This window comes from Coenobita brevimanus, chromosome 23 (genome assembly GCF_032717465.1).
Source record: "Coenobita brevimanus isolate Jiangsu-jjx chromosome 23, ASM3271746v2, whole genome shotgun sequence".
NCBI classification, from domain to species: domain Eukaryota; kingdom Metazoa; phylum Arthropoda; class Malacostraca; order Decapoda; family Coenobitidae; genus Coenobita; species Coenobita brevimanus.
Genome location: NC_136976.1, coordinates 38,372,044 through 38,394,528, shown reverse-complemented (window position 1 = coordinate 38,394,528; position 22,485 = coordinate 38,372,044). Strand labels below are relative to the sequence as shown.

Genomic DNA, 22,485 nt, shown 5'->3' with positions numbered 1-22,485 from the left:
CCAGAGCCAACCCACTCCTGAATCTCAACTCTTCTATGTTTCTGCTCGCAATGGTGCTAAGTCTGTTTTTAACTCTGCTAAAAAAATTTCATTCGTAATACATGCTCTGAACTTTCCAACTCGAATTCTTCCAACTCATTCTGGCGCCTTGCCAAAAACCTTTCTACCAACTTTAACTCATCATCCTTCCCTCCCCTTTTCCACCCTGATGGATCTGTAGCTATTTCTTCTAATGATAAAGCAGAACTCTGCTCAAACTTTCTCCTCCAATTCCAACCTAGACGATTCCGGTGCTGTTCCTCCATCACTTCCCTCCTCTGACTTCCTCATGGCTGATATTAAAATTTCATCAATTGATGTATTTTCTGCCATCACTGGCCTCAATACTAATAAGACATATGGACCTCATGGGGTCCCTCTTGTTGTCCTTGTGAACTGTGTTTCTGTGCTTACACGCTACCTAGGTAAACTCTTTTGCCTTTGTCTATCAACCTGCACCTTCCTTTCTTGTTGGAAGTTTGCTCTCATTCAGCCTGTCCCAAACAAAGGTGACCATATCACGTCCCTCTAACTATCGCCCAACTGCTTTAACATCCTGTGTTTCCAAAGTTTTCATGTCTATTCTTAATAAAAAAGTTTTAAAGCATCTTTCCTATCACAACCTTCTTTCAGATCGTCAGTATGAGTTCCATCAAGGACATTCCACTAGCGATCTTCCCACCTACCTTTCAGACTCCTCATTATCCCCCTTTGAGACTGTGGTGAAAGCGTTGCCGCTGCACTTGACATCTCAAAAGCTTTCGATCGAGTCTGGCATAAATCTTTCATTTCCATACAGCCCTCTTACGGTTTCTATCCATCTATCTGTGCCTTCATCTCTAGCTTCCTTTCTGGTCATTCTACAGCTGCTGTTATAGATGGCCACCGTTCTTCTTCTAGAACTATCAATAGTGGCGTTCCTCAGGGCTCTGTCCTATCACAAACCCCCTTTGATTTATTCATCAATGACCTCCTAAACTGTACATCTAACCCTATCCACTCATACGCCAATGACTCCATCCTTCACCCTTCCATTGGCTTCCTGCAACGTCCATCTCAGGAGTTACTTTAATAAAAAAGGGATGAGGCTATGGTACACCTATTGTCTGACTTGACTCATATCTCTGACTGGGGTAAAAATAATCTTATTGTTTTTAATGCACCAAAAACTCAGTTCTTACATCTATCAACTTCACAAAATCTTCCACAGGAATACTTTCTAATTTTTAATAATATCCAGCTCAATCCTACATCATCTTTAAACACACTTGGGGTTTCATTCTCTCGGGATTTATCTTGGAAAGAACATTTACCTTCCGTGTAAAATCTCCTTCCAAGAGACTGGGTGTGCTAAGCCAGCTCTGTGCCTTCTTTACTCCTGCACAGTTGTTGACTTTATACAAGGGTTTTAATCGTCCCTGCGTAGATCACAACTCATGGGGAGACTTCCCCCATACAGGTCTTAACAAAGTGGAGTCAAAGGCTTTTCGTCTCCTCTGAACTGTCTGCTTGCATCCCTCCACCACTACAGTGGGCTCAGCATCTGTCTAGCAACAACCTCTCATCCCTTCTCTGTCCAGCTCTCTTATGCAACAGTTAACCATTACTCCCGGTCTCTCATGAATGCAACAGGTCAACTCTAGAACTGTCTCCTTCTGTCTGTATTTCCTATTGCCTATGACCTCCAGTTTTTCAAATGCAGTGTCTCCAGGAATTTCAAAATGAACAGATCTTGCCTTTGATTCTATGTTGTCTTGTTTGTTGTTTTTTCTTAAAGGAAACAAATTTGCTGGTCCTGACCTTTGGTTTCTTCTTCCTTGCATGAGAGAGAGAGAGAGAGAGAGAGAGAGAGAGAGAGAGAGACTGATGCGGAAGCCAACTGGTGCCGAGGAAAACCCTGCAATGTGCCAACCAATGAGAATGGCTGCAACGCGCCAGTCAATCAGAATGCACTGCGCGAGCAACACACCCAGCGCACTGAGCCTACCGTCACTCTCTCTTTCTCTCTCATGGATCTCATAAAGTGAAGATGTATCTATGTGCTCTGCTCGTGACCATGCTGTGGCAAAACCCTAATGCTCTGAGTTACTCTGTGACCTCCCATGCCTCGCTCATTGTTCTTGTAAAGCTTGTGGCCTCTTAGTGCTTTGTGTCCTAATGCTCTATTGTGATTCTGAAACGACTGTACATGTAATTACTGCCACTAAATCACACAGGATTAAGTGCACCATACAGTACTGCACGGTGTACAGTAGACCCTAGTTATCCGCAAGGGTTAGGTTCCAGAGACCCTCGCGGAAGGCAAATTCCGCAGATGCTGAAGTCATCATCACAAAATGACATATTATTTCCACATAAGGAAAGCACATCCCTGAAAAAATAAAAACATACTTTATAATATTACAAATACATATTTACACTCATCAAAAGACTGTGTGTTCTCTTCATAACCTTCATACAATGATGACAATTGCTGTATGACGATGATGACTGCTATATACAGTAGAACCTCAGTCCTCGAACACAATCCGTTCTGGAAGGCTGTTCCAGGACCGAATTGGTCGAGGACCGAACTAATTTTCCCCATAAGAAATAATGTAAATCATTTTAATCCGTTCCAAGACCCCAGATGCATACCTATTTAAGTTTCAGCACTGGTACCAGTGCTTTCCTTTACGAGGTGACTGTATATTTCTCTTGTCTTTTCACAAATTATATACTCATTAACACTGTCTCCTGCTAACTGTTTCTCATTGATGAAGATAAGCAATAATTTTTCCACTTCTTCAATTATTTTCCGCACTACTTTCCTCTTTTCACTGCCAGTAGCAGTACTGGATGAACTTGCTTTCTTTGGAGCCATTATTAAGGGCTAATACTGCACTGAATCAAGAAAAATGTGAAGCACAGCAGGACGACTATGTTGACGAACAACAAAGGTGGACACGTGACTTGTCAGTTGGCCAGCTTCCCTTTGTTTGGCTACGTTCAGGTTGGTCAAGGTCCGATATTTTGGTCGACCTCTGGAGCAAAAATTTCTTGAATTTTTTGGTCGAGGTCCGATTTGCTCGACATGTGAGACGTTCGGGGACCAAGGTTCCACTGTACATGATGATGATTGCTGTATGATGACGACGATGATTGTAGTGCAGTTCCTACAGCGCCAATGTGGTGAGGCGACGAGATGTGTGGCAGCACTGTAGGTAAGCTGTGAGTCTAGTCTGACCCTTCTGACAGGACGCCAAATAACACCTTACGTTCTCTCTTTGGCTTAGGATTGCTTTTATCCTTTGTTTGTTTCTTGGGAGCCATTTTTCACTTACACAATGAAGTACAGTGGAATTGTAAACACAAGAAGGGCAAGGACAACGTAACGAACTGATTGGTGTTTACAATAAGACTGGTGGAATGGCGGGAATTCCCATGGGTGCGGGAATGCTAACTGTAGCTACAAAAGAAGTGCAAGTTGTGTGCCAATTTCATAGTAAGTTACAGTGTATAGTACACTATAAAAATAAGTTTGATCCACAGAAATTTAAATCTGCGGATGCAAATTCCGCGGATAAGAAGGGTCTACTGTACAACTCTTCCCTCCGCTGATGCCAACACTAGGTGAGTGCATAGCACACTATGTACAGTATTACTACATTGTATCAATACTGTATTATATGAGGCACTTGGAGGGAAAACCAGGTAAGCGCCACCCCGGCCAGAAACGGAGTTACATATACCACTTTATTCCCCAAATCCTCTTCTACCATTACAACAAGGGTTTAAGTGAAAAAGATGTCCCTAAGATGGTTGAAAATTACGATTTTTAAAGGGCTGTGAATGACCGTACTGCTATTGATAGCCAACCACTCCATGACATTACCATTAGGTCCATTTTGGCTTAGTATTTTTTTCTCCCAAGTACTGCATCCTTGGAAACCAACATCATGTCCGGTTTTCCTACTTGAGTTAAGGCGATTTTACCATAGTATTCATGTCAAAACACGCACTTATTGTAAGCCGCATGTATGTGAGGCTAAGAGTGAGAGGGAAAACCTGGCGAGCGCCACACAGCAGGAAGTGGCTGCAAGACGCGCCAATCGCGTGGCTCGACGCATACCACCTAGCTTTTTTTTATGACACAACCATAAAGGCACATGTCCTTACTTACCTACTGACATATTTTCAGTCTCAATATCTTACAGCTGACCTACAATAACACATATTATGGGTAAAAGTACTGCTACTTTGTCGTCGATTGTTGTCTAACAAGAGGAGAAAGAAGATGTTATTGAATTTTTTCATTTAAAATACCACTAATTATCAGCGTCTGAGTATCATTACAGAAAAGTAGATGAATTAGGCTACATGGAAAAAAAAACAAGAGCAGAATATCTTCATTGGTTGAAAAGTTATGTCATATTTAAAAGTACACAAACTTTAACAGCGTTTTTTTTCTGTTTTCTTTTTTTGGCGCTTACCTGGTTTTCCCTCTAATGGCCTCATATTTTATGTTTAATTTTTGTCTTTTACTCATGGGAAAGTTTTCAGGATATAGGTTTGAGACAGAAAGTGCCACATAATCCAGCTCTATGCCGAAAGTTGAGCCAATGGAGGAGGGGTACTAAGAAATGTCTGGCATTCTGCAATATCCAGCGTAGGGGTTGGCTGAATTACATAAATACATCATCTAATTCTGTGCTGCCCCATGAGGAGCTTAGGAGTCCAAAGTTAGGCAAGTCAGTCCTGACATTTAATATGAGAGTTACCAACCTCACTCATCCCTGCGCGGCATTACATGAGAAATGAACCCCAACCACCTCCTGGATATAAACCTACACAGGCTCAATCCAACTGAAGCGCCTTAATTACCCACTAAACCACCAGGTACCATAATTTGGTTGTATGATTACCACCCACCATGCTAAATGATTTCCTGGTGTACAGGAAACCATTAGGTTTGTCACTCAGTGCAGAGTCGCCCATAGACAGAAGGAAGAGGAAAGAATGAAGCAAAGAAAGACAGAAGAGGAAGGAAGGAAAGAAGAAAGAAAAAGAGGAAAGGGCAGTCATTCAAGAGCAGCACTACATTGGGTGAATGGATGGTGAGTGCCCCCACCTATCATCATTGGCTGAATTACGCTGGATAATTGTGAGTTCACTGTATGCATGATAACCAAGGGATTATTCTACTGTTTTCTTGGCTTATGGAGAGCTGTCATTCTGAGGTAGAACACAACTGCTTCTAAGCATCAGAAAAAATAGTACATATGTGTAAATATCCATGTTAACCCCTAGGATATGCAAGTAGATCGACCGAACTTCCCTGAAACCCCGTACAAGGAGCCAATTTTTCTACAAATACAGAAGTAAAAAATGTTATGCCCGAGGTTTAGAGCTTGAATTTACACACCTTGTGCTGCAAACCAAAGCATTCTAGACCAACTGGTTGCTGAGCTATAGCCTGTCAAAGATCGTCAAAAACTGACACTGGCGACCCTTGCATATAGAGAAAGAGAGAAAAAAAATTTGCACCAACATTAATTTTGGTATTATAGAGTGAAAGATCTTGATTTTACACACCAGAAAATGTATATATCATTCTCATATGTCAAATGTTTACCACACAGCCACAGCAAGAAAGTAGCTGGAGGTGGAGGGAGTATGAAGAGGTGGAGGGGGGAGAATGAGGGAGAAAAGTGGAGGGAGGATGTTGGGGGGAGTGTGGGATGGAAAAATCAGCTTTACAGAGTTTGTAAGAGGAGCTGTGAGTCCAGTAACAAGCGAGGGAAAGGGAAAGGGAACAAAAGGTTTGGGGTAGAGGTAGGTGGTGAGAGGGCAGTGGTGGAATCACCCAACCCACCATAGGTAGGGACCCGGATCCTCCCCCCTCCCTACTCAGGACTTAGTTCTCATTGGTTTGCATCAATATACATCACAACTGGGCTGAAGTCTAGTGTCTGCAGTTTTTTACAAAGGTTTCTCCATCGATCCTATTAGGCATCAAGCGAAATTCTGGAAAAGGATCAATAGATCCTATTAGTACTTTAGGGGTTTTAAGCATGTACGAAATATAAAATTACTGCAACAGTGAATAAAGAAACAATGACAAATGACAAAGCAGCGAACTACATACAAGCGAATGAGAAAGTGATGCTCTGAGAGTGCTTCTGGGCATACCACACCTCTAAATGATTTGGGAAATAATGTACATATGTGTAAATAACCTGTTTTAGTATGTAAGAAAATAATGAGTGTAACAGTAAGTATGGAGACAATGGGGGGTGACACTGCAGTGTGCTACACACTAGTGAAAGTGATGCTCGCCAGTAAATTATTCTTGATTGCTATAGTTTTATAAAACCAAAGATAATACTTTAGGGAGAGAGAAAATTACCTTGCAAGCGCATAACTACTAATAAAGCGTAGAAAAAATATGTAAATAAGTGTCTTTAATTGGTGAAAATATGTGCTACATTTTTTCCCTTATGCAGAAACTCAGCACAGTAGTGTTACTTTATTTCTTTGTTAGTGAGTCTGTTATAATATGTGATAACAAGCGATATATTCAGCGTGAAAATGCAAAAATAATAAGGAAAAAATTGTGTTGTCACCTCAATTGCTATTTTGCTCATGTGTCATGTTCAGAGATAAGTGTAGTGCTTGTGACTTTGCATTTATAGTTTACACCCATACCACAATACAGTGCACCAAAAATCCTAACAACAATCCATTAAGCTAAAGACTTTGCTTTAAATTCTCATGTTGACTGTCATAATGTCAACAGTCTCAATGACCAGAGTGTTAATAGTGACTAGCGGGTGCTGTGCACATTGCTAGCACTTTCCTGGCTGTGAGGTCCACAATGGCTCACAAGGGAGGTATAGGCAGTCATCGTGAGGTGGAGGACTTAACCTGGGGAGGTGACACTATGGACACTGACCAACTGGTTGGAAAACAGTTCCATGAATGGTGCCCGCATTGTTAATAATCCTCAGTGCCTCAATGATGCCATCAATGCCTCATTTTGGGGGAAATGCAATGCCAAATGGGAAACACGGCCTCTGGGTGACAGTTCCTCAGTCTGCCTGAAGATCTTAGCCAAGATCCTCCCCCAGGTTATCAAGCCAGGTAGAAACCATGACACTCTCTGGCCAATGGAAGGTGACCTGCCACTGTACCTATTCCAGTAGTGACCTGTTCACCAAGTTTGGGAAAATCGGGCCCGTGTTATTAGACCAGGACATCACAGTCCTGGTATGCAAAGTATGCAAGTTTTGCCCATGGACAGCAGTTCCTCGGTACTGCATGAGGCGTCCTGTACTCTAATACAATTCCCAGCCACAAGGGTACAGCATTATTCACAATGGGTGCAGCTTATGGTCAGGGAACCTCTACCATCCCAGATAATATGTGGGCATATGCCACTCCTGGTAAGTGACACTGTACCACCAATTCTCGACTACAACAACTGCCATCAATTTGGTCACACTAGGCTGTCCTGTGGAAGCAAAACCAGATGTTTTATGTGCAGCAGCTACCATCTTTTTAGATCAGGTGTGGCAGAGGAGAAGGCATGTCCATGGAGCCCCAGGTGTTGTGAATGTGGTGGGGACCACAAGGTGGGGTCTTGATGATGTTCGCTGTACTTGGAGGCTTGTGGCAAGTATGATACCCTACATGAAGATGGTGTGTTCTCGATGGACATCAGCAAGAAACTTAATGCACTGCATTCCACACCTCAACATTCTATGATGCCCAACCCATCTGTGCCTCTCATGCCTCCCTGGGATGCCAGTGCCAGAGACAGAATTAGCTACACTTGTGCCACCAAGAACAGGTACTACTTTCTGGCTGACCAGGTTAAGACATGATGAGAGTCTCCACTAATCTGATGTTTCATGCTGAGGTCCTGATCCACACCAGTGATCCTGCAAAGAGAAGAGCGCCACTCCCCCAGCAGCCATCTAGTCCAAGAAGCCAGGCCTGTACACTGTTTTCCGAGTAGCCATAACAGGATGCAGGCATGCAAGTCCCTGCCCCAGCAAATGATGCTTGGCCTACTGTCCCTTTTGCCACACCTCCTCAGACATCTGCCGACCAAGCCAACAGTTCCCACCTTGCTCCCAGTCTGTGCAGCCACCAGGACACTGCCCAGCCAAGTGTTAGTGATGCAGCAGGTACTGATGGAACCTTCTTTGTTTTACTAACTGAAGCCCTGGATTTGTATCAGAATGGGTGGTTCTTCATAGATATGTGTTCATGGCTTCGGCCCAAGCTACTCACTCTTCTTCTAATATCATCATGCCAAGCATAACAAGCCTGACTTTCATGCTGTGGAATGCAAGTTCACTGGTACGTAGACCAAAGATTTTAAATCAAAGTTGACCCTCAATTTTGCGGACTAACTGAGGGAAAAACTAGTCTGTTCCTGTAAAAAAATATGTACTTTAACAAAAACAGCACCCACTCACCATGAAAGATGATTAGTTAACCCCTAATCACCGGCTGACGTGTATAGCAGTCAAGATTTTGGGCGTGGAGCAATGCCAGTTGACGCGTATAGCCGCAAGTGTCTTCCTGCCACCCTTTGAACTTTAACTTATACTTACTCATCGACGGGACCACCTGGAGACATGAAGATACTTGCATGTGAAAGAGGAAGAGTTGATGATTATGTATCTTGAATCTTTCCTCTAGCTGTTATAGTTTGGCAGATATTGGGGTTTGAAGTTAGGGTATTTTTTTCTGTCACGGATGTCCCAGTAGGGAGAAGTGTGCAACATCGGAAAACTCCCAACATGTAGGGGTTAAGTACGACAGTGATGCAGTCTTTCCAATTTCCTACCGGAATGAAGTGTTGACAGGATCCCTTGTTATTTTCTTTATAGATTAGCATATATAGTGCTTTTTTAAAATGTTTTTTTAAAGGTTCATAAATAGGAGGTTCCATTATTGTTCATAATACAGCATGTCTCATATTTTACGGAATATAAAGTGATTTAATTTAATCACGGAGCAGTATTATACTAACCTGTATCCTATTTTAATGACTGCTTCCTGTGTGATGAATACAGGTATACCCCGCTATATGATCTCCCTTTATGTGATACCCCTTCTTAGCGATGTAAAAATATTAACACCCTTCTCCACCTAATGATGGCCAGGCCCCGGTTATGCAATGGGTTTTGTTTTTTTTAATCCAATTTTGATGATATTTTAGACTTAAATTTGTGTTTAGGTTGATTTATAAACTTATTTTTTGACATAGATTAATGTGTTTTTGTCACAGGTGGGGTGAACACCATCATTTTGAGGTACAGTTTACCAAATTTGTTTTTTTCCAGATTTATTTTTGATAATCTTCATATTTTATTTTTGGCTTTAGGTGAGTTATAAACTGCTTGTAGGCTTAGTTTAGCTTTAAAGCTATTTGGGAGTATAGGTGAACTAGAAACTTGTTTTTGAACTCATCTGGGTGGGTTTTGGACTTGGTTGGAGAGGAGGGGAATCCCAAGGCTCCCAAACACGTCCCTATACTTTCTATGTTATAATGTCCCCAATTAATGATACCCCGGCTCAACGATGGGTTTTCTCAAACACATCTCATCATTATAGCAGGGACAACCTGTATATAGATTCGCTTTGTAATCGCACCTACCTTCATCATCGTATGGTTGTCAGACGATTGCACCATGATTAATGAGTGCTCTTAACGTGTGATACTGTTTTGGCACAAGTTTTACGTAATGCACACTTTAGTATTGCATGTTGTTAGGCTGGTTATAATCACTGGGTGGTCTGGAGGGCAAAGCCCTCCAGTTAGGCGTCCACTGCTCTCTATGGTTATAAATTGTATACATTTGAGTTTGTTCTATGTGCTGACGTCATGTTCAGTCGGTGGGATTAGCAGTAAACACGCTATGTATTCAGGCGGCTTTCTGTAATATCACTAAGTAGGCATATTCCGTCTGTTCTCCAATATTTTTTATCTAAAATCAAATGTTCTTGAGAACGTAGGTCTACAAGGAAACTGCTCCAATACCTGTGTCACTGTTGTTTTTATTTACTATCCATACTCCTCACATACACGTGCCACTGACGAATCATTTTTGAGCTTGCTAATTAGCTCTAACTTCTGAGTTACACTGAGGTTCACTCTTTTTCGTTTTTCAGGCTTGGGAGGTATGATGACGCAATGACTGTTGCACTGGTACTGATAAGATGGACAAAGTGACTGGCGGCATACTTATGGTCACCTAGCAGACCCTTTGCAAAGTACACTGTTGCCATATCGTTCACTGGTCCACTGGGGTAATAGACTTACGGATGATGTCCATTAAATCCGAAGTCCGGTGTTTTGAGGTCTGCATAATCAAGGGTCAACTGTATTGGTGGCTGATAAGGGCCCCTGTGTGGTGAGAGTCTGTGAGACCCGGATGCAGCCCACCTACATTTCACTTGGAAGGCTACTCAGTCTTTTGGTCTGACCACCCTCAGGGGAGGGGTGAAGGCCTTTTAATAACTATGAAGGATGAGTCTCAGAGTGTGAGGATGCCACTCGCCCCTTTTCCTGCCGGTTTGTTGGAGGTGTTAGCCGTCAGGGTGGCCCTATACTCAGACTGCATGTAGGTTCTCCTCTCCTATAACCCATGTAGGGATATCATTCACGAGGAGTTTCTAATCTACAGTACTTTCATCAGCTCCCAATATTACTGGATCATCACTCTTTCAAGATCTCTTAGACTCCCCAGTCAATGGACCCCTCTCCCCTCCAGGTGTTGGTACGCTTTTTGACCCCAACACTGGGAGGGCTTCTGTACTGGATCTATGCCTCAGGGATGCCGCCTTTCAGTACCACAAAGTGGAAGTGGCCTAATATATGGGCAGCAATCACCTACCACTGTTCTGCAGCTTTCCTAGGTTATCACCAAAGCTGTCCAGTGAGAGTCAGCCCCACTGGAGGCTGTAAGGTGATAGATGGCCTGCTTACACAACTAAGCTATCTGGATGCTTCCTGTGTAGCTTGGGCTCTCCAGGATTGACTGCCCAGGAATTTTCTCATCTGTTAGTAGAGGCAGGGGGCCAGGTCTTCACCTGTTAGTGAAGGCAGGGGGCCGGGTCTTCACCTGTTGGTGGAGGCAGGGAGTCAGGTCTTCGTCTGTTTGTGGAGGCAGGAGGCTGAGTCTTCATCTGCTAGTGGAGGCAGGGGGCCAGGTTTTTTGGCAGTCATCTCACCATTGCTTAGTGTGGGCAGAGGTTCCATGGTGGACAGAGGCATGTGCTATCTATCTATCTATCTATAGCCCGACGCCCTAATCCCGCAAAGGGTGGCCGCAGACAAAACGCCTCCAAGTCACTCTGTCACCCACCATTTGACTCCCCTCCCCCCAACTCACCCCCTCCTCCCTCATATACCTCTCAACTCCATCCCTCCACCTCATCCTCGGTCTACCCTTCCCTCTCCCTCCCTCCACCTCACCTACATACACCCTCTTAGTCAGTCTTTCATTCTCCATCCTCTCCACATGTCCAAACCACCTCAGTGTATTTCTCCTAATCTTTTCAACCACATCCACATCTACCCCACAACGTTCCTTCACTTCTTCATTCATCAACCTGTCCCTCCACGTCGCTCCACATGCTCCTCTCAAGTAACTCATTTCCACTGCTCTCACTCTTGACTTGTTCCCCTCTTGCAAGGTCCACGCCTCGCTTCCATACGTCAGGGTAGGAATCACAATACCATCATGCAGTGACTTCTTAACTTCCATACGCACCTCCCTATTTCTCATCACTGCTTTCAGTGTACCAACAACCTTCCTTCCCTGCTTTACCCTTTCACGTACTTCATCCCCCAAAGTTCCATCCTTACTCATCACACTACCCAAGTGCTTGAATGCACTCACATTCTCCATATCCTCACCATCCAACCTCACTGCACACTCTGTGACTTCATTCCTCTCAAACACCATAACTTTACTTTTGTTTACATTAACTTTCAGCTTCCTCCTCCTACACACTGTCCCAAATTCATTCACCAAACCTTGCAACTCCCATTCATCTTCACTCAACAATACTGTATCATCAGCAAACAACAACACCAGAAGCTTCCAAATCTCACCCTCATTCATTAGGGCCACCCCCACATCCACTGCCCTACCTTGTACCTCCTTTACAACCCCATCCATATATACAGTATATTAAACAGCCATGGAGACATTACACACCCCTGTTTCAGTCCCACATTGAGATCAAAGAACTCACTCAGCTCACCATCCACTCGCACCGTAGCCCTAGCTCCCTCATACATACTCTTCACAGCACTCAACAATTTCCCCTCCATGTGCTGCAGCAGTCAAAGCTTGTCGTCTTGCCTGGCATGCCTATAGTCGACACCCATGCACAGTTCTGGGGAAATGATATCATTGTCTGGATGCTGTATGCACCTGGACCATCTTGTCAGAAGAAAGGAAGGTCTGGAACTCCTTCTCTGCAAACTCTCTTTCTCCAGTTCCTCCTTTCGGATTTGGAGGTTCCCGAAGGTGACAGTGTTGACCTGGATGATTTGTCTAAGGTGGAGTTCTTAGCAACATTTTTTCAAACTCAGTTTAGCCTCCCACCTGCCTTGCTCTCATCATCCACCTATTAGCTGGAGATACAATGGAGTAACTCAACCCCACTTGCCTCTGAGCTGGGCTGTCCATTCTATACCTTTGAGTTGATCAGGATGCTGGCCACCCTACCTACTGGTTGGGCTGAGGGTCCAGACATGGTGGGTGAGGAGTTCCTCCAACACCTTCCTCCTCTGCTGCAAGACAGTCTCATGGATATCTTCAACAACATTTGGTGTCAGGGTGTGTTCCTGAGTGACTGAAAATAATCCACAGTGTTGCCATTCTCCAAACCAGGACAAGACCCCACTACCTCATCGTCCTACAGGCCCATAGTTTTGTTATCATGTGTGGGTAGGCTGCTGGAGAAGATGGTGTGTGTCACCTCTTATGGTGGCTGGAATTTCAGTCACTGCTCCTGGAGGAACAAAGTGGATTTCACCCTTGCTGGGGCACCATGCACATCCTGTGCCAAATGGAGCACCTGTTTCATGATACTTATGGCAGAGGGATGTTTATGCTCACCAACTTTACAGATCCAATGAGGGCATTTACCTCGCCCCCTCACCTGAGTATTCTCCTGAAGCTCTCATGACTAGGGGTAACTGGCTCCCCTCTAGCATGGTTCCACAACTTCCTGCTGAAATGCACCTTCTGGGTGTTGAGTGGTGGGAGCCTCTCCAGTCCACCTCTAGTTGGCCAAAGGGTGCCTCAAGGATCATTACTCAGTTCCCTACTCTTCAATGTTATGATGTCAGACCTGCCTTGCTCTTCTGACACCACCTACCTGATTTATGCTGACAATGTCATCACTGTCCCCCTTGCCCTATACAGTATAATAAAACAGGGGAAAGAGATGATTCTAGAAATCATAGGGCTATTTGTCTTCTCAGTGTAACAGGAAAAGTATGTGGAAGGATAATTATTGACAGTTAGGGAAATAATCAGGAATTAAGTTGAAGAAGAACATGGGGGTTTTAAGAAGGGAAAAGACTGAGTAGATCAGATCTTCATTCTAGGATGTTTAGTGGAAAAGTATCTAAAAAAGGGAAAGAAACTGTATGCTGCCTTCTTGGATCTGGAGAAAACATATGATGGAGTAGATAAACCAGTAAAGTGCGTTTGTGAGCACGTGATGAACGCCATGTTATCACAATTTCCCTCTGACATAAATTATTGGCGGAATCTCCGATATATAATTGCTAGAGTTGATGCCAAAAAACACAATGTTATGATGGAAAACCATTTTTAACTTGATTTTGTAAATGAGGGGTTCACTGATTAAAGCCAAACATTTCCTTGGAAAGCTTGAGAATCCAAGTGGTTCCTATATAGGTGAGTTTTTAGTTGATAAAAAATTTATTGAATGAATGTATCACTTGCAGAAAGAATTTCAATTCAACTTCACACAGAAGTAAAGTTATTAGTTTCTGCTTAGTGTGACAGTCAGGTTGGGCTGGGCCACTCATTTCCAAACTTAACTGAGAGAAAACATCGCTCGTTTGCTTGTAACAAGGAATATGGAAGGTACTGAAATTATGGAGTAGATGGGAAGTTGCTGAATGCTGTCAAAAGTATGTATGAAGGTGCTATAGCTGCAATGCATGTGGAGAGTAAACTGAGTTCTTTGATCTCAATGTTGGCATGAAATGGGAATGTCATATCTCCAGGGTTGGTCAAAAATTATATAAATATACAGTATGCTGTATATATACTGTATCTATATCTATCTGTCTATCTATCTATTGGATCGGCTAAAAGGAGATACTGTACAAAGCAGGGCAGTGGATGTTGGAGTGAACCTTGGTGAGAGAGGGTAGGATTCGGAAACTGTCCATGTTGTTGCTTACTGATGATACTGGATTTTTAAAAGTATGTGAATGGGGGTAACATAGCTTGGTGAATGAGTCTGAGGGTGTATTTAAGACACAAAATATAAATGTGAATGTAGCTAAAAGCAAACTTATGGCTTCTGAGAGAAATGAGGTCACATGATGCACAGTGAGGCTGGACGAGCTGGAAATGGAGAATGTAAGTGCACTCATATTTAGGTAGTGTGATGAGTAAGGACAGGGGATTAAACTGGTTCACTGAAAGCAGTAACAATGAGCAGGGAAGTAAGTACTGTAGAAAAAAAAAAAAAAATAGTATTTGCATGACGGTACTGTGATCCCCACAATGACAATGAAGCTTGGACCCTGCTGGAAGGAGTAATTCAACATGGAAAGCAATGGAAATAAGGTACCATATTTGTGAGAAGCATGTGGAGTTACATGGAGACAGACAGCAAATGAGGAAATGACACAGTATTGTGGTGTTGATGTGGATGTGACTGAAAGCAGTAAAATACTCCGAGATGGTTTGGCCATGTGGACAGAATGATGAATGAGAGACTGACTAGAAGAGTGTTCATGAGTGAGATGGAAAGGGAAGGGGAAGGGGAGACCAAGGATGAGATGGAGGGATACAGCCAAGAGATATAGGTGGGAGGGGTGTCTGAGTTGGAGGGAGGGAAGCTGAATGGCACAGGATGGTGACATGAAAATAATTTATATGTGGCTACCCCTTGTGGGATTAAGGAATATGGCTATAGACAATTAGGGAGAGAAGCAGCAAGCTTATTTGTTTGATGAAGTTCCATACTTGCATGTTTGGATGCCTGTAACTAAAATATGAAAAAAAAGTTAGAATTAGAAAAACACCCAAGATTTACCTGTTCACGGTCTTGAATGTCTGCAAAGTACAGGATATTTTCTGAATTAACTGTAAAGTTGCCAGTTCCCCTTCCATATAGTGTGACAGTGGCCAGGCTTGACTTACGCTGCCCGGTTGCAGCCATATAAGGTGCTCCTTCGGCTGTATACTGCAGCTGAGGAAACATTACATATAATGGAATAGCTTTTCATTAATATATAATTAATTTGTGTATTAATAATTACATTACTGGTATGTGTGTGTGTGCATGTGTGTGTGTGTGTGTGTGTGATGAATACAGTATTACTTTACCCTTGAATTAATTATGAATATTACAATTATAGTACAAACAGCATTATCTTCATTAAAGAACCAACCTTTGGAATTTCTTCAAGACTTGCAGAGGAGACTATTTGTTTCCTGAATTTCATGACAAAATCCTTAGCTCTGTATGAGTACGGATGATCCAAAAGACGATTCATTGACACAATGAAAAAATCATACTGAAAAGACAAAAACCACGTAATTAGTTTTGATTGTACAATATCCAAAAGAACATTAAACAGGTGAAGTAGAGACAAACATAAAGTGGATTACATTCTGAGGGTTAAAAAAGTATTAACTGGAGGGAAAACTAAGCATTTTTCAGCATGGAACTACTTTAAACAAGTTATGAACAGTGGAGTACTAAGGTGAACTACTGTATGTATAAGCTAACAGGCTTTGAAATGTTAAAAACCTCTTTTCTTAATACAGTGCAATATGCACTGGAGACAGTTAAATGGGTCTCCCTCATTTTACAACAGACCATTTTGCAATAGTTGGCTTACAGAATCTTAAAATCACAGTACTGATTGTTGATATATGATTACCATTTTCACTTACACGATCTGTGGTAGGTGATGGGAGATGGTGGCAATCATCATTCACTTGCTTGATGCAGCGCTGCCTAGTTCTTCTTATGTGATTTAACAATGTATGACAAGTCTAACGGTTTCCTGTAACCCAGGAAACTACTGACAACAAAAGGTGGTAACCATATACCCAAACAACAGGGTCATATGGAGCCTATGTGATGCCCCTGTTAATTGTGTTATGAGAGTAAAAGCAATGTCCATTCAGAAACCAAACCTCTGCACTCTTCCTCATGCCTCACTGTGGAAAGGTGCTGCCCATTGCATGGGAACAGTTCACTGTACAGGACAGCCCTGAAGGGATGAGTGCTTGCCTGCAGCTGATGGGTCTGCTTGGCCAGACAGACCCTGGTTATTCTACCACCACTACAGTACTATTACTACAACTTAAACCATCACTACAATTCCCTATGAAGTCACCAACACACTAGCCTACAGTCATCTGTTTGCTCCAAGATGGCCAAAAGTGTATCTGCACAGAATCACGATGCCCGGGCAGACCTGGACTCTCAAACCAACCCCCTGAACTCAGTTATTTCACATGTGTGCCTTCACTGTGATCTTCTCCCAGCATGCATCATGTTATCTCAGCATCTCAGGTCTCTTGCCATCAATCAGCCACCACAACAATTATATTTTAATGTCAATGATTGAACAATACTGTGGTGCTGGAGTTACAGCAGCAAGTGAAGTGCACTAAAGTGAAATAGCTAAAAACTTAGTGATCATGTCTGTAAGCATAGTGCTGATGAGGATGCTATTGCTGGCAATGTCAAAGCTAAATGCACCAGGAAACGCCTGTCCCTGGACATTAAGTCAGACACTGTGATGTGACAAGGAAGGGTATGGTGTCAATGCTATTGCATCTGATCTTGGTCTTGTGCAGTTAACTGTGTTGACTGTAATTAAGAATGCCAATGCCATGGTGGCTGCAAGGGAGCTGGTGTCCTCCTTGGCCACCAAGAGGTTTACAAAACCTCTCCATGGAGATGGAGAGGCTCCTACACATCTGGATCAAGGCCCAGAATTGCCATGGCATGCCCTGTCAACTATAGGCTATCCAATCTGGACACATCTGTAAGCCACACCCCCTTCCCCCAGCGCCTGCCAGTTATCATATGGCTGGCATGGCTGCGTCACTTAACGTCTTACCACGGAACTGGTAAGATTTCATAATAACATTCATCGCACAATATAAGAATGTTTTAGTACTGTACCTGTAGATCTGCAGTTATTTGCACTACATAATTTTCCCCTACACTTCTATACTCAAGAATGTTTTGTCTATGGAAATCAATTTCCAAAAGGTAAGAGAGGCTACAGCAATAAAACTTGAGTGAGAATACATTGAAGAATGGTTGAAAAATGTTTATACCTTGTTTTACATATCACTGATTTTTACAGCAACTCTCAAATCAATGCAACAATAAAGTTAGAATACTCAGACATAACATTATCTTGATTACCGTGGTCGATTCAAATTTTATGAAAAGTATGGCAAAGCTGAGGCAGAGAATCTTTTATGCAAAGATTTGAGTGCATGGACTTATATGTCTGGGTGATGTGCCCTACCATCTCTCCCTCCCTTGTGTCTATGTACTGCATTCCCCCCCCCACCCTCTTTCTCTCTCTCTAGTAATGTACGATGGTTACAGTGTTTGTAAGATCAGTCAATCTGTTGCAGTCAATAAGTAAACGATAAGTAAACGGTGGTACAGTATAAACATTTTTCCACCATTCTTCTACTTATTCTCACTCTACTTTTATTACTGTACCTTCTCTTTACCTTTTGGAAATTAACTTCCACAGACAAAACATTCATGAGTATAGTGGTGTAAGGGAAAATTATGCACCAATAATTGCAGATCTACAGGTATTAAAACATTCTCATGTCACACGATGAATGATATTATGATAGCTATGCGATAAAACGGCAAGTGACACAGCCGGGCCAGCCGTATGATAACTGTTAGGCACTGGGGGAAGGGGGCGTGGTTTACAAATATATCCAGATTAGGCAGCCTATATCCTTGTTACCAACAAGGCACTCCTGTTATGGAAGTATGTGAAAGGGAAGATAGGCAGTGGAGGCAGAGGTAAAGGAGGTTTTAAGTCAAGCTCTGGGTGGTTTTAATGTTTTAAGACTCATGCTGGCCTGCATCACCTCAACATGAGCAGAGAGGCTGCCACTACTGACCTGGGGAAGTGTATCCAAAAGGGAGGGTACAGCAGCAAGCAGGGGCTACTTCAACAAGACTGAAGAGGATGTCTTCGAAAACATTAATTGCCTGGGGGATAAAAGTGAACCTGGCTTCAAGGTAGCCAAGAATCACCTGACTTTCTGGGTGGGAGGTAATGCTGAGGGAGATCTCAAACTGAAGCCTCTCCTCATGTACCATTCAGAGAACCCAAAGGCACTTCATTTGCATGTGAAGGAGAGTCTGAAGATGATATGAAATTCTAATAATATGGCATGGTTAAGAATGTTGCTGTGCTGTTGTTACATGGCAGGGCACTTCTCCCCAACCCCGAGTGACTATGCAGCCATGAACAACCTGACCAACCACTTCCTCTTCCTTCCACAAATGTCCCTAGTCATCATGCCATAGATGACTTCAGGGATAATATTCAGGTAAAGTTTCTGTCTCCCAATGCCACATCCCTAACCCAGCCCATGGATTATAAAGTGACTGTAACCTTTAAGGAATATGGTATTATCAGATTAGGACAATGAAGCAACTGCATGCCACTGATAGAGAAGACAAGCCAAACACCAAAGATTTCTGGTGTGGCTATAACATCTTGCACACCAATGATAGCATTGCCATTGCCTGGGAAGAGGCAGAGAGGTCCACCAAGAATGAGTGTGGAAGAAATCTGGCCAAACTATGTGCGTAGCTTCGTTGGTTCCCTCAATCTCCAATGCCCACTGAAACATACTGAGCCCTTCTCATGAGGCATACTTTGATCAGGTCGATGAGGACGATTTTGCAGAACTGCTGGTGAGTCACAGAGGCGAGCTAAGCAATGTGGATTTAATGAACCTATGGTAGGGGTGGGCATACAGTGAACAACAGTCAGAGGAAGAAGAGCCAGTATGGATGCTCAATGTCAGGACTCTTCAAGACTTCATCTGCAATTATAATCAGGGCACCAACCTCATGCAGGAGAAAGACCTCAATGCTGATAGGTGTGGATATGCTATCCACTTGATTGAATGGGGCCTTCACTAATACCAGGAGGTGTACTCTGCAAAGAAGGGGGCAACCAGGCAGACAAGTATCAACTCCTTTTTCCACTCAAGACCAAAGTCATCAGAAAACAGAACATTTCTGCATCGCTTTACCTCATCAACCTCCGTGGTGTCTGGTTCACTCACCTCTATGCTACTTGCCTCACGCACCTTCACGCTGCCTGCCCCAACCACTAACTCTCCTGCTACCTATCCCTCTCACAATTTCTCACCCAATCTACCAGCTCTTCAGGAAGAGTGCCCTGGGATACCATCTGTCCCTCAGCCTTGGAGGGGGAGGGGAGACACTGGCAATTTGGATTGGAAAAAAAAGGGTGGGGGGGAGTTGGAAAATTACTTATACATTTATGTTTTGCAGTTTCCCACTTCCTGAAATGTATGTCTATCGAATCCATGTTATATTGTGTATGACTTACAACTGATTGTTACAGGATTGGTTTTCCAGTAATGTAACCCATTTGAAAACAAGCGAAACCTATAATGAAATGCAATGGGACTGCCATGACAATGAACAGGTACTCAGAAGCATAGTACACTGCAGTCTCACAAAAAGTGCATGTTGAATTCCTGACACGCAACATATTTTAAGTTTTTCACATTGCATAAATAAAAAGACTTACAGAAAAAATTAATTGCGCCCTTGCCTCAAACCCAGAAAACCCCCTGTGACATTTCAACCCATGACATGGCACCCTAAAACCACACTCCCATTACCAAAATTCTACCAAACTCCAATGTTAAATGCTAGTATGCTCATTCTATGCTGACAGCAAGATAAAACAAAAACTATTTCCCACCTCATATGAGTTTCTTTCTCTCTCTCTCTCTCCAGCTGTGGGATAACAATTCTCTTCTTCTCTCTCTCTAAAGTGGTGGGGGCATATGTGGGATTAAATTTTTGTATAAATATGGGCTAGCTGTGATTTTTCCTGAAGAAGAAGAGTGATGATAATGTTAGGGACTCCTAGCATCCTGATCTCATGTATAATACATGTACTACATATTTAACTATCTATCAATATATTCTGCGTATTGAAAAATACATGAATTAAACTCAGTAAGACATGTCCATTCATTCATTTCAGCAAAAATAACACCCAATAAAAGTATAAATACATTTTATCCTTGAATCATTTGTTTGGATACACAGTTTTAGCACTGCTACACAAAATAAAGTAAAATCAATCATGTGCATCCTAAGTCCAGAACATAATCTGCTTGCACCTGTCTGGTTTTATTCATGTGGTTACAAGAACGAAAAGAAGTCATCTGCTGTGGCCCAGAGTTCCAAGTTACAAGTAAAGCTGCCAGGAAACTGTGTTTGGATGATGAGATGAATGGTGAGGATTTTGATTTTTGGACTTCCCAGGAAATTTGACTAAAATCAGCCATCTGCTGTGTTGGACAATGATGCATGCTGGGTAGTATGCTGATGGAAATGAGAGTTTACAGTGTTTGCTAACAATTTGCCAGTTATTATGTTTTTCCCCAACTAACTCATGAGTATGTCACAGTAACAGTATCTTACATGCTTCAACTTTTTTCACTCGATCCTCCTACATTTTTCAAGGGCCCCTATTAACTCATCTACAATATGGAACTCCCCTCATATGTATCCACACAGGTCCCACTCTCAATTATGGATGCTGTATACTAGCCATAAGCTACTGCTGCTCTTCTCACTCTCATTACTTAGGTGTTCTGTTCCATTATTATGCTACACAGGATCTTTCTCTCTCTCTCTTATATCCAGGAGTTTTTGTGCCAGTGTGACTCATGCCTTGTGTTCTTATGATGAACTTTGGGGCTTAGATCAGTGGAGCCTGCAGGCAATGGGACACATCCTAGATAAACCTATACAGCTGACTGCTACTTTGGGACTTACCTGCAGAGTTTATGTTATTTTTCCCCTTATTCTATGGTTTATTTTTCCAAGTTAGTGTTATTTTCAGGTCTCCTTGGTCACCCATTAAACCTAACTACAGTACCCTCACGTCCAAGACGAGTTTGTCCAGGACGTTTCGTGTCCAAGAAGGAGTCCATAAATAATAATCCAATATACTGATATAATACAGTTGCATATGTCCAATACAGAGCCAACAGTTCATAATGGCCCAAATCTGAGGAGAATACAGCTATGACGGTCTCACCTGGTCCAACATGGTTTCCACGCCCGGGAGAGTGACGTGGTTGCAATGTTGTCCAATAAAATATTGGCATCTGGTGATGTGATGAGCAAGCAGGGCTTGCTTTTGTCTCCCTCACCAGAGCGTCGTGGACACACTTGCCACATGTTGCACTCAGCATTTGCTCCTAGGTTATTGCCTCTCCTTACATAACCATGCCTAGAAAACGGTCTCCTAACCCCTTGAAGCACTGCCATCTACCTCAGGCTACTAAGCTAGAGATAATTGAGCTACTAAGCTAGATATAACAAGCTGTGAAACATATACTTTCAAGGTGAGGAAACTTGTTTTGATGCCGAAATAGGTCTAGGCTGATATTTTTAGGGGCACTTTTCAAAGATTTTGTGACAGTATTAATTTTTTCCATTAGGTCTTGTGTTGGTCCAAGACATTTCTCATCCTAGACGGGACCCTTAGGCAACACTATTACCGTCTTGGTCGTGAGGGTACTGTACTCCAATGTACTGTTACCAGCAACCTAACATATGTTATCATTTCCTTTGTCTTTCCATTTTCCATTATAAGGCCTTTCAAAGGCTTACTTTTCATTTCAGATTTACGGCCTCTTACTTTTGGTCACTTGGGAAGGGTTAAGTGGCTTGATATGTCCAGTGCCACAGATGGAAGGTAATCTAGTATCCACCCATTCATCAGCCAATCCTTTAATGCAATGGTCCTCAGCCTTTTGTAGGCTTTGGGCTACATTTACCAATGTTAATAAAATATAATGGAGGGCAAAAACACACACACACACACACACACACACACACACACACACACACACACACACACAC

General features: G+C 42.7%; 1 protein-coding gene across 3 annotated transcripts in view; it reads right to left on the bottom strand.

The window, feature by feature from the left end:
• mRpS9 (mitochondrial ribosomal protein S9) overlaps positions 1-22,485 on the bottom strand; it is a 266,276-nt gene that overhangs the window by 43,070 nt on the left and 200,721 nt on the right. For all 3 annotated transcript variants that reach the window (XM_080267237.1, XM_080267238.1, XM_080267239.1), the window contains 2 exons: positions 15,716-15,841; positions 15,358-15,513 (listed from right to left, as the gene is read on the bottom strand). In XM_080267237.1, the coding sequence (XP_080123363.1) occupies positions 15,358-15,513; positions 15,716-15,841 (282 nt within the window). The remainder of the gene's footprint in view (positions 1-15,357; positions 15,514-15,715; positions 15,842-22,485) is intronic.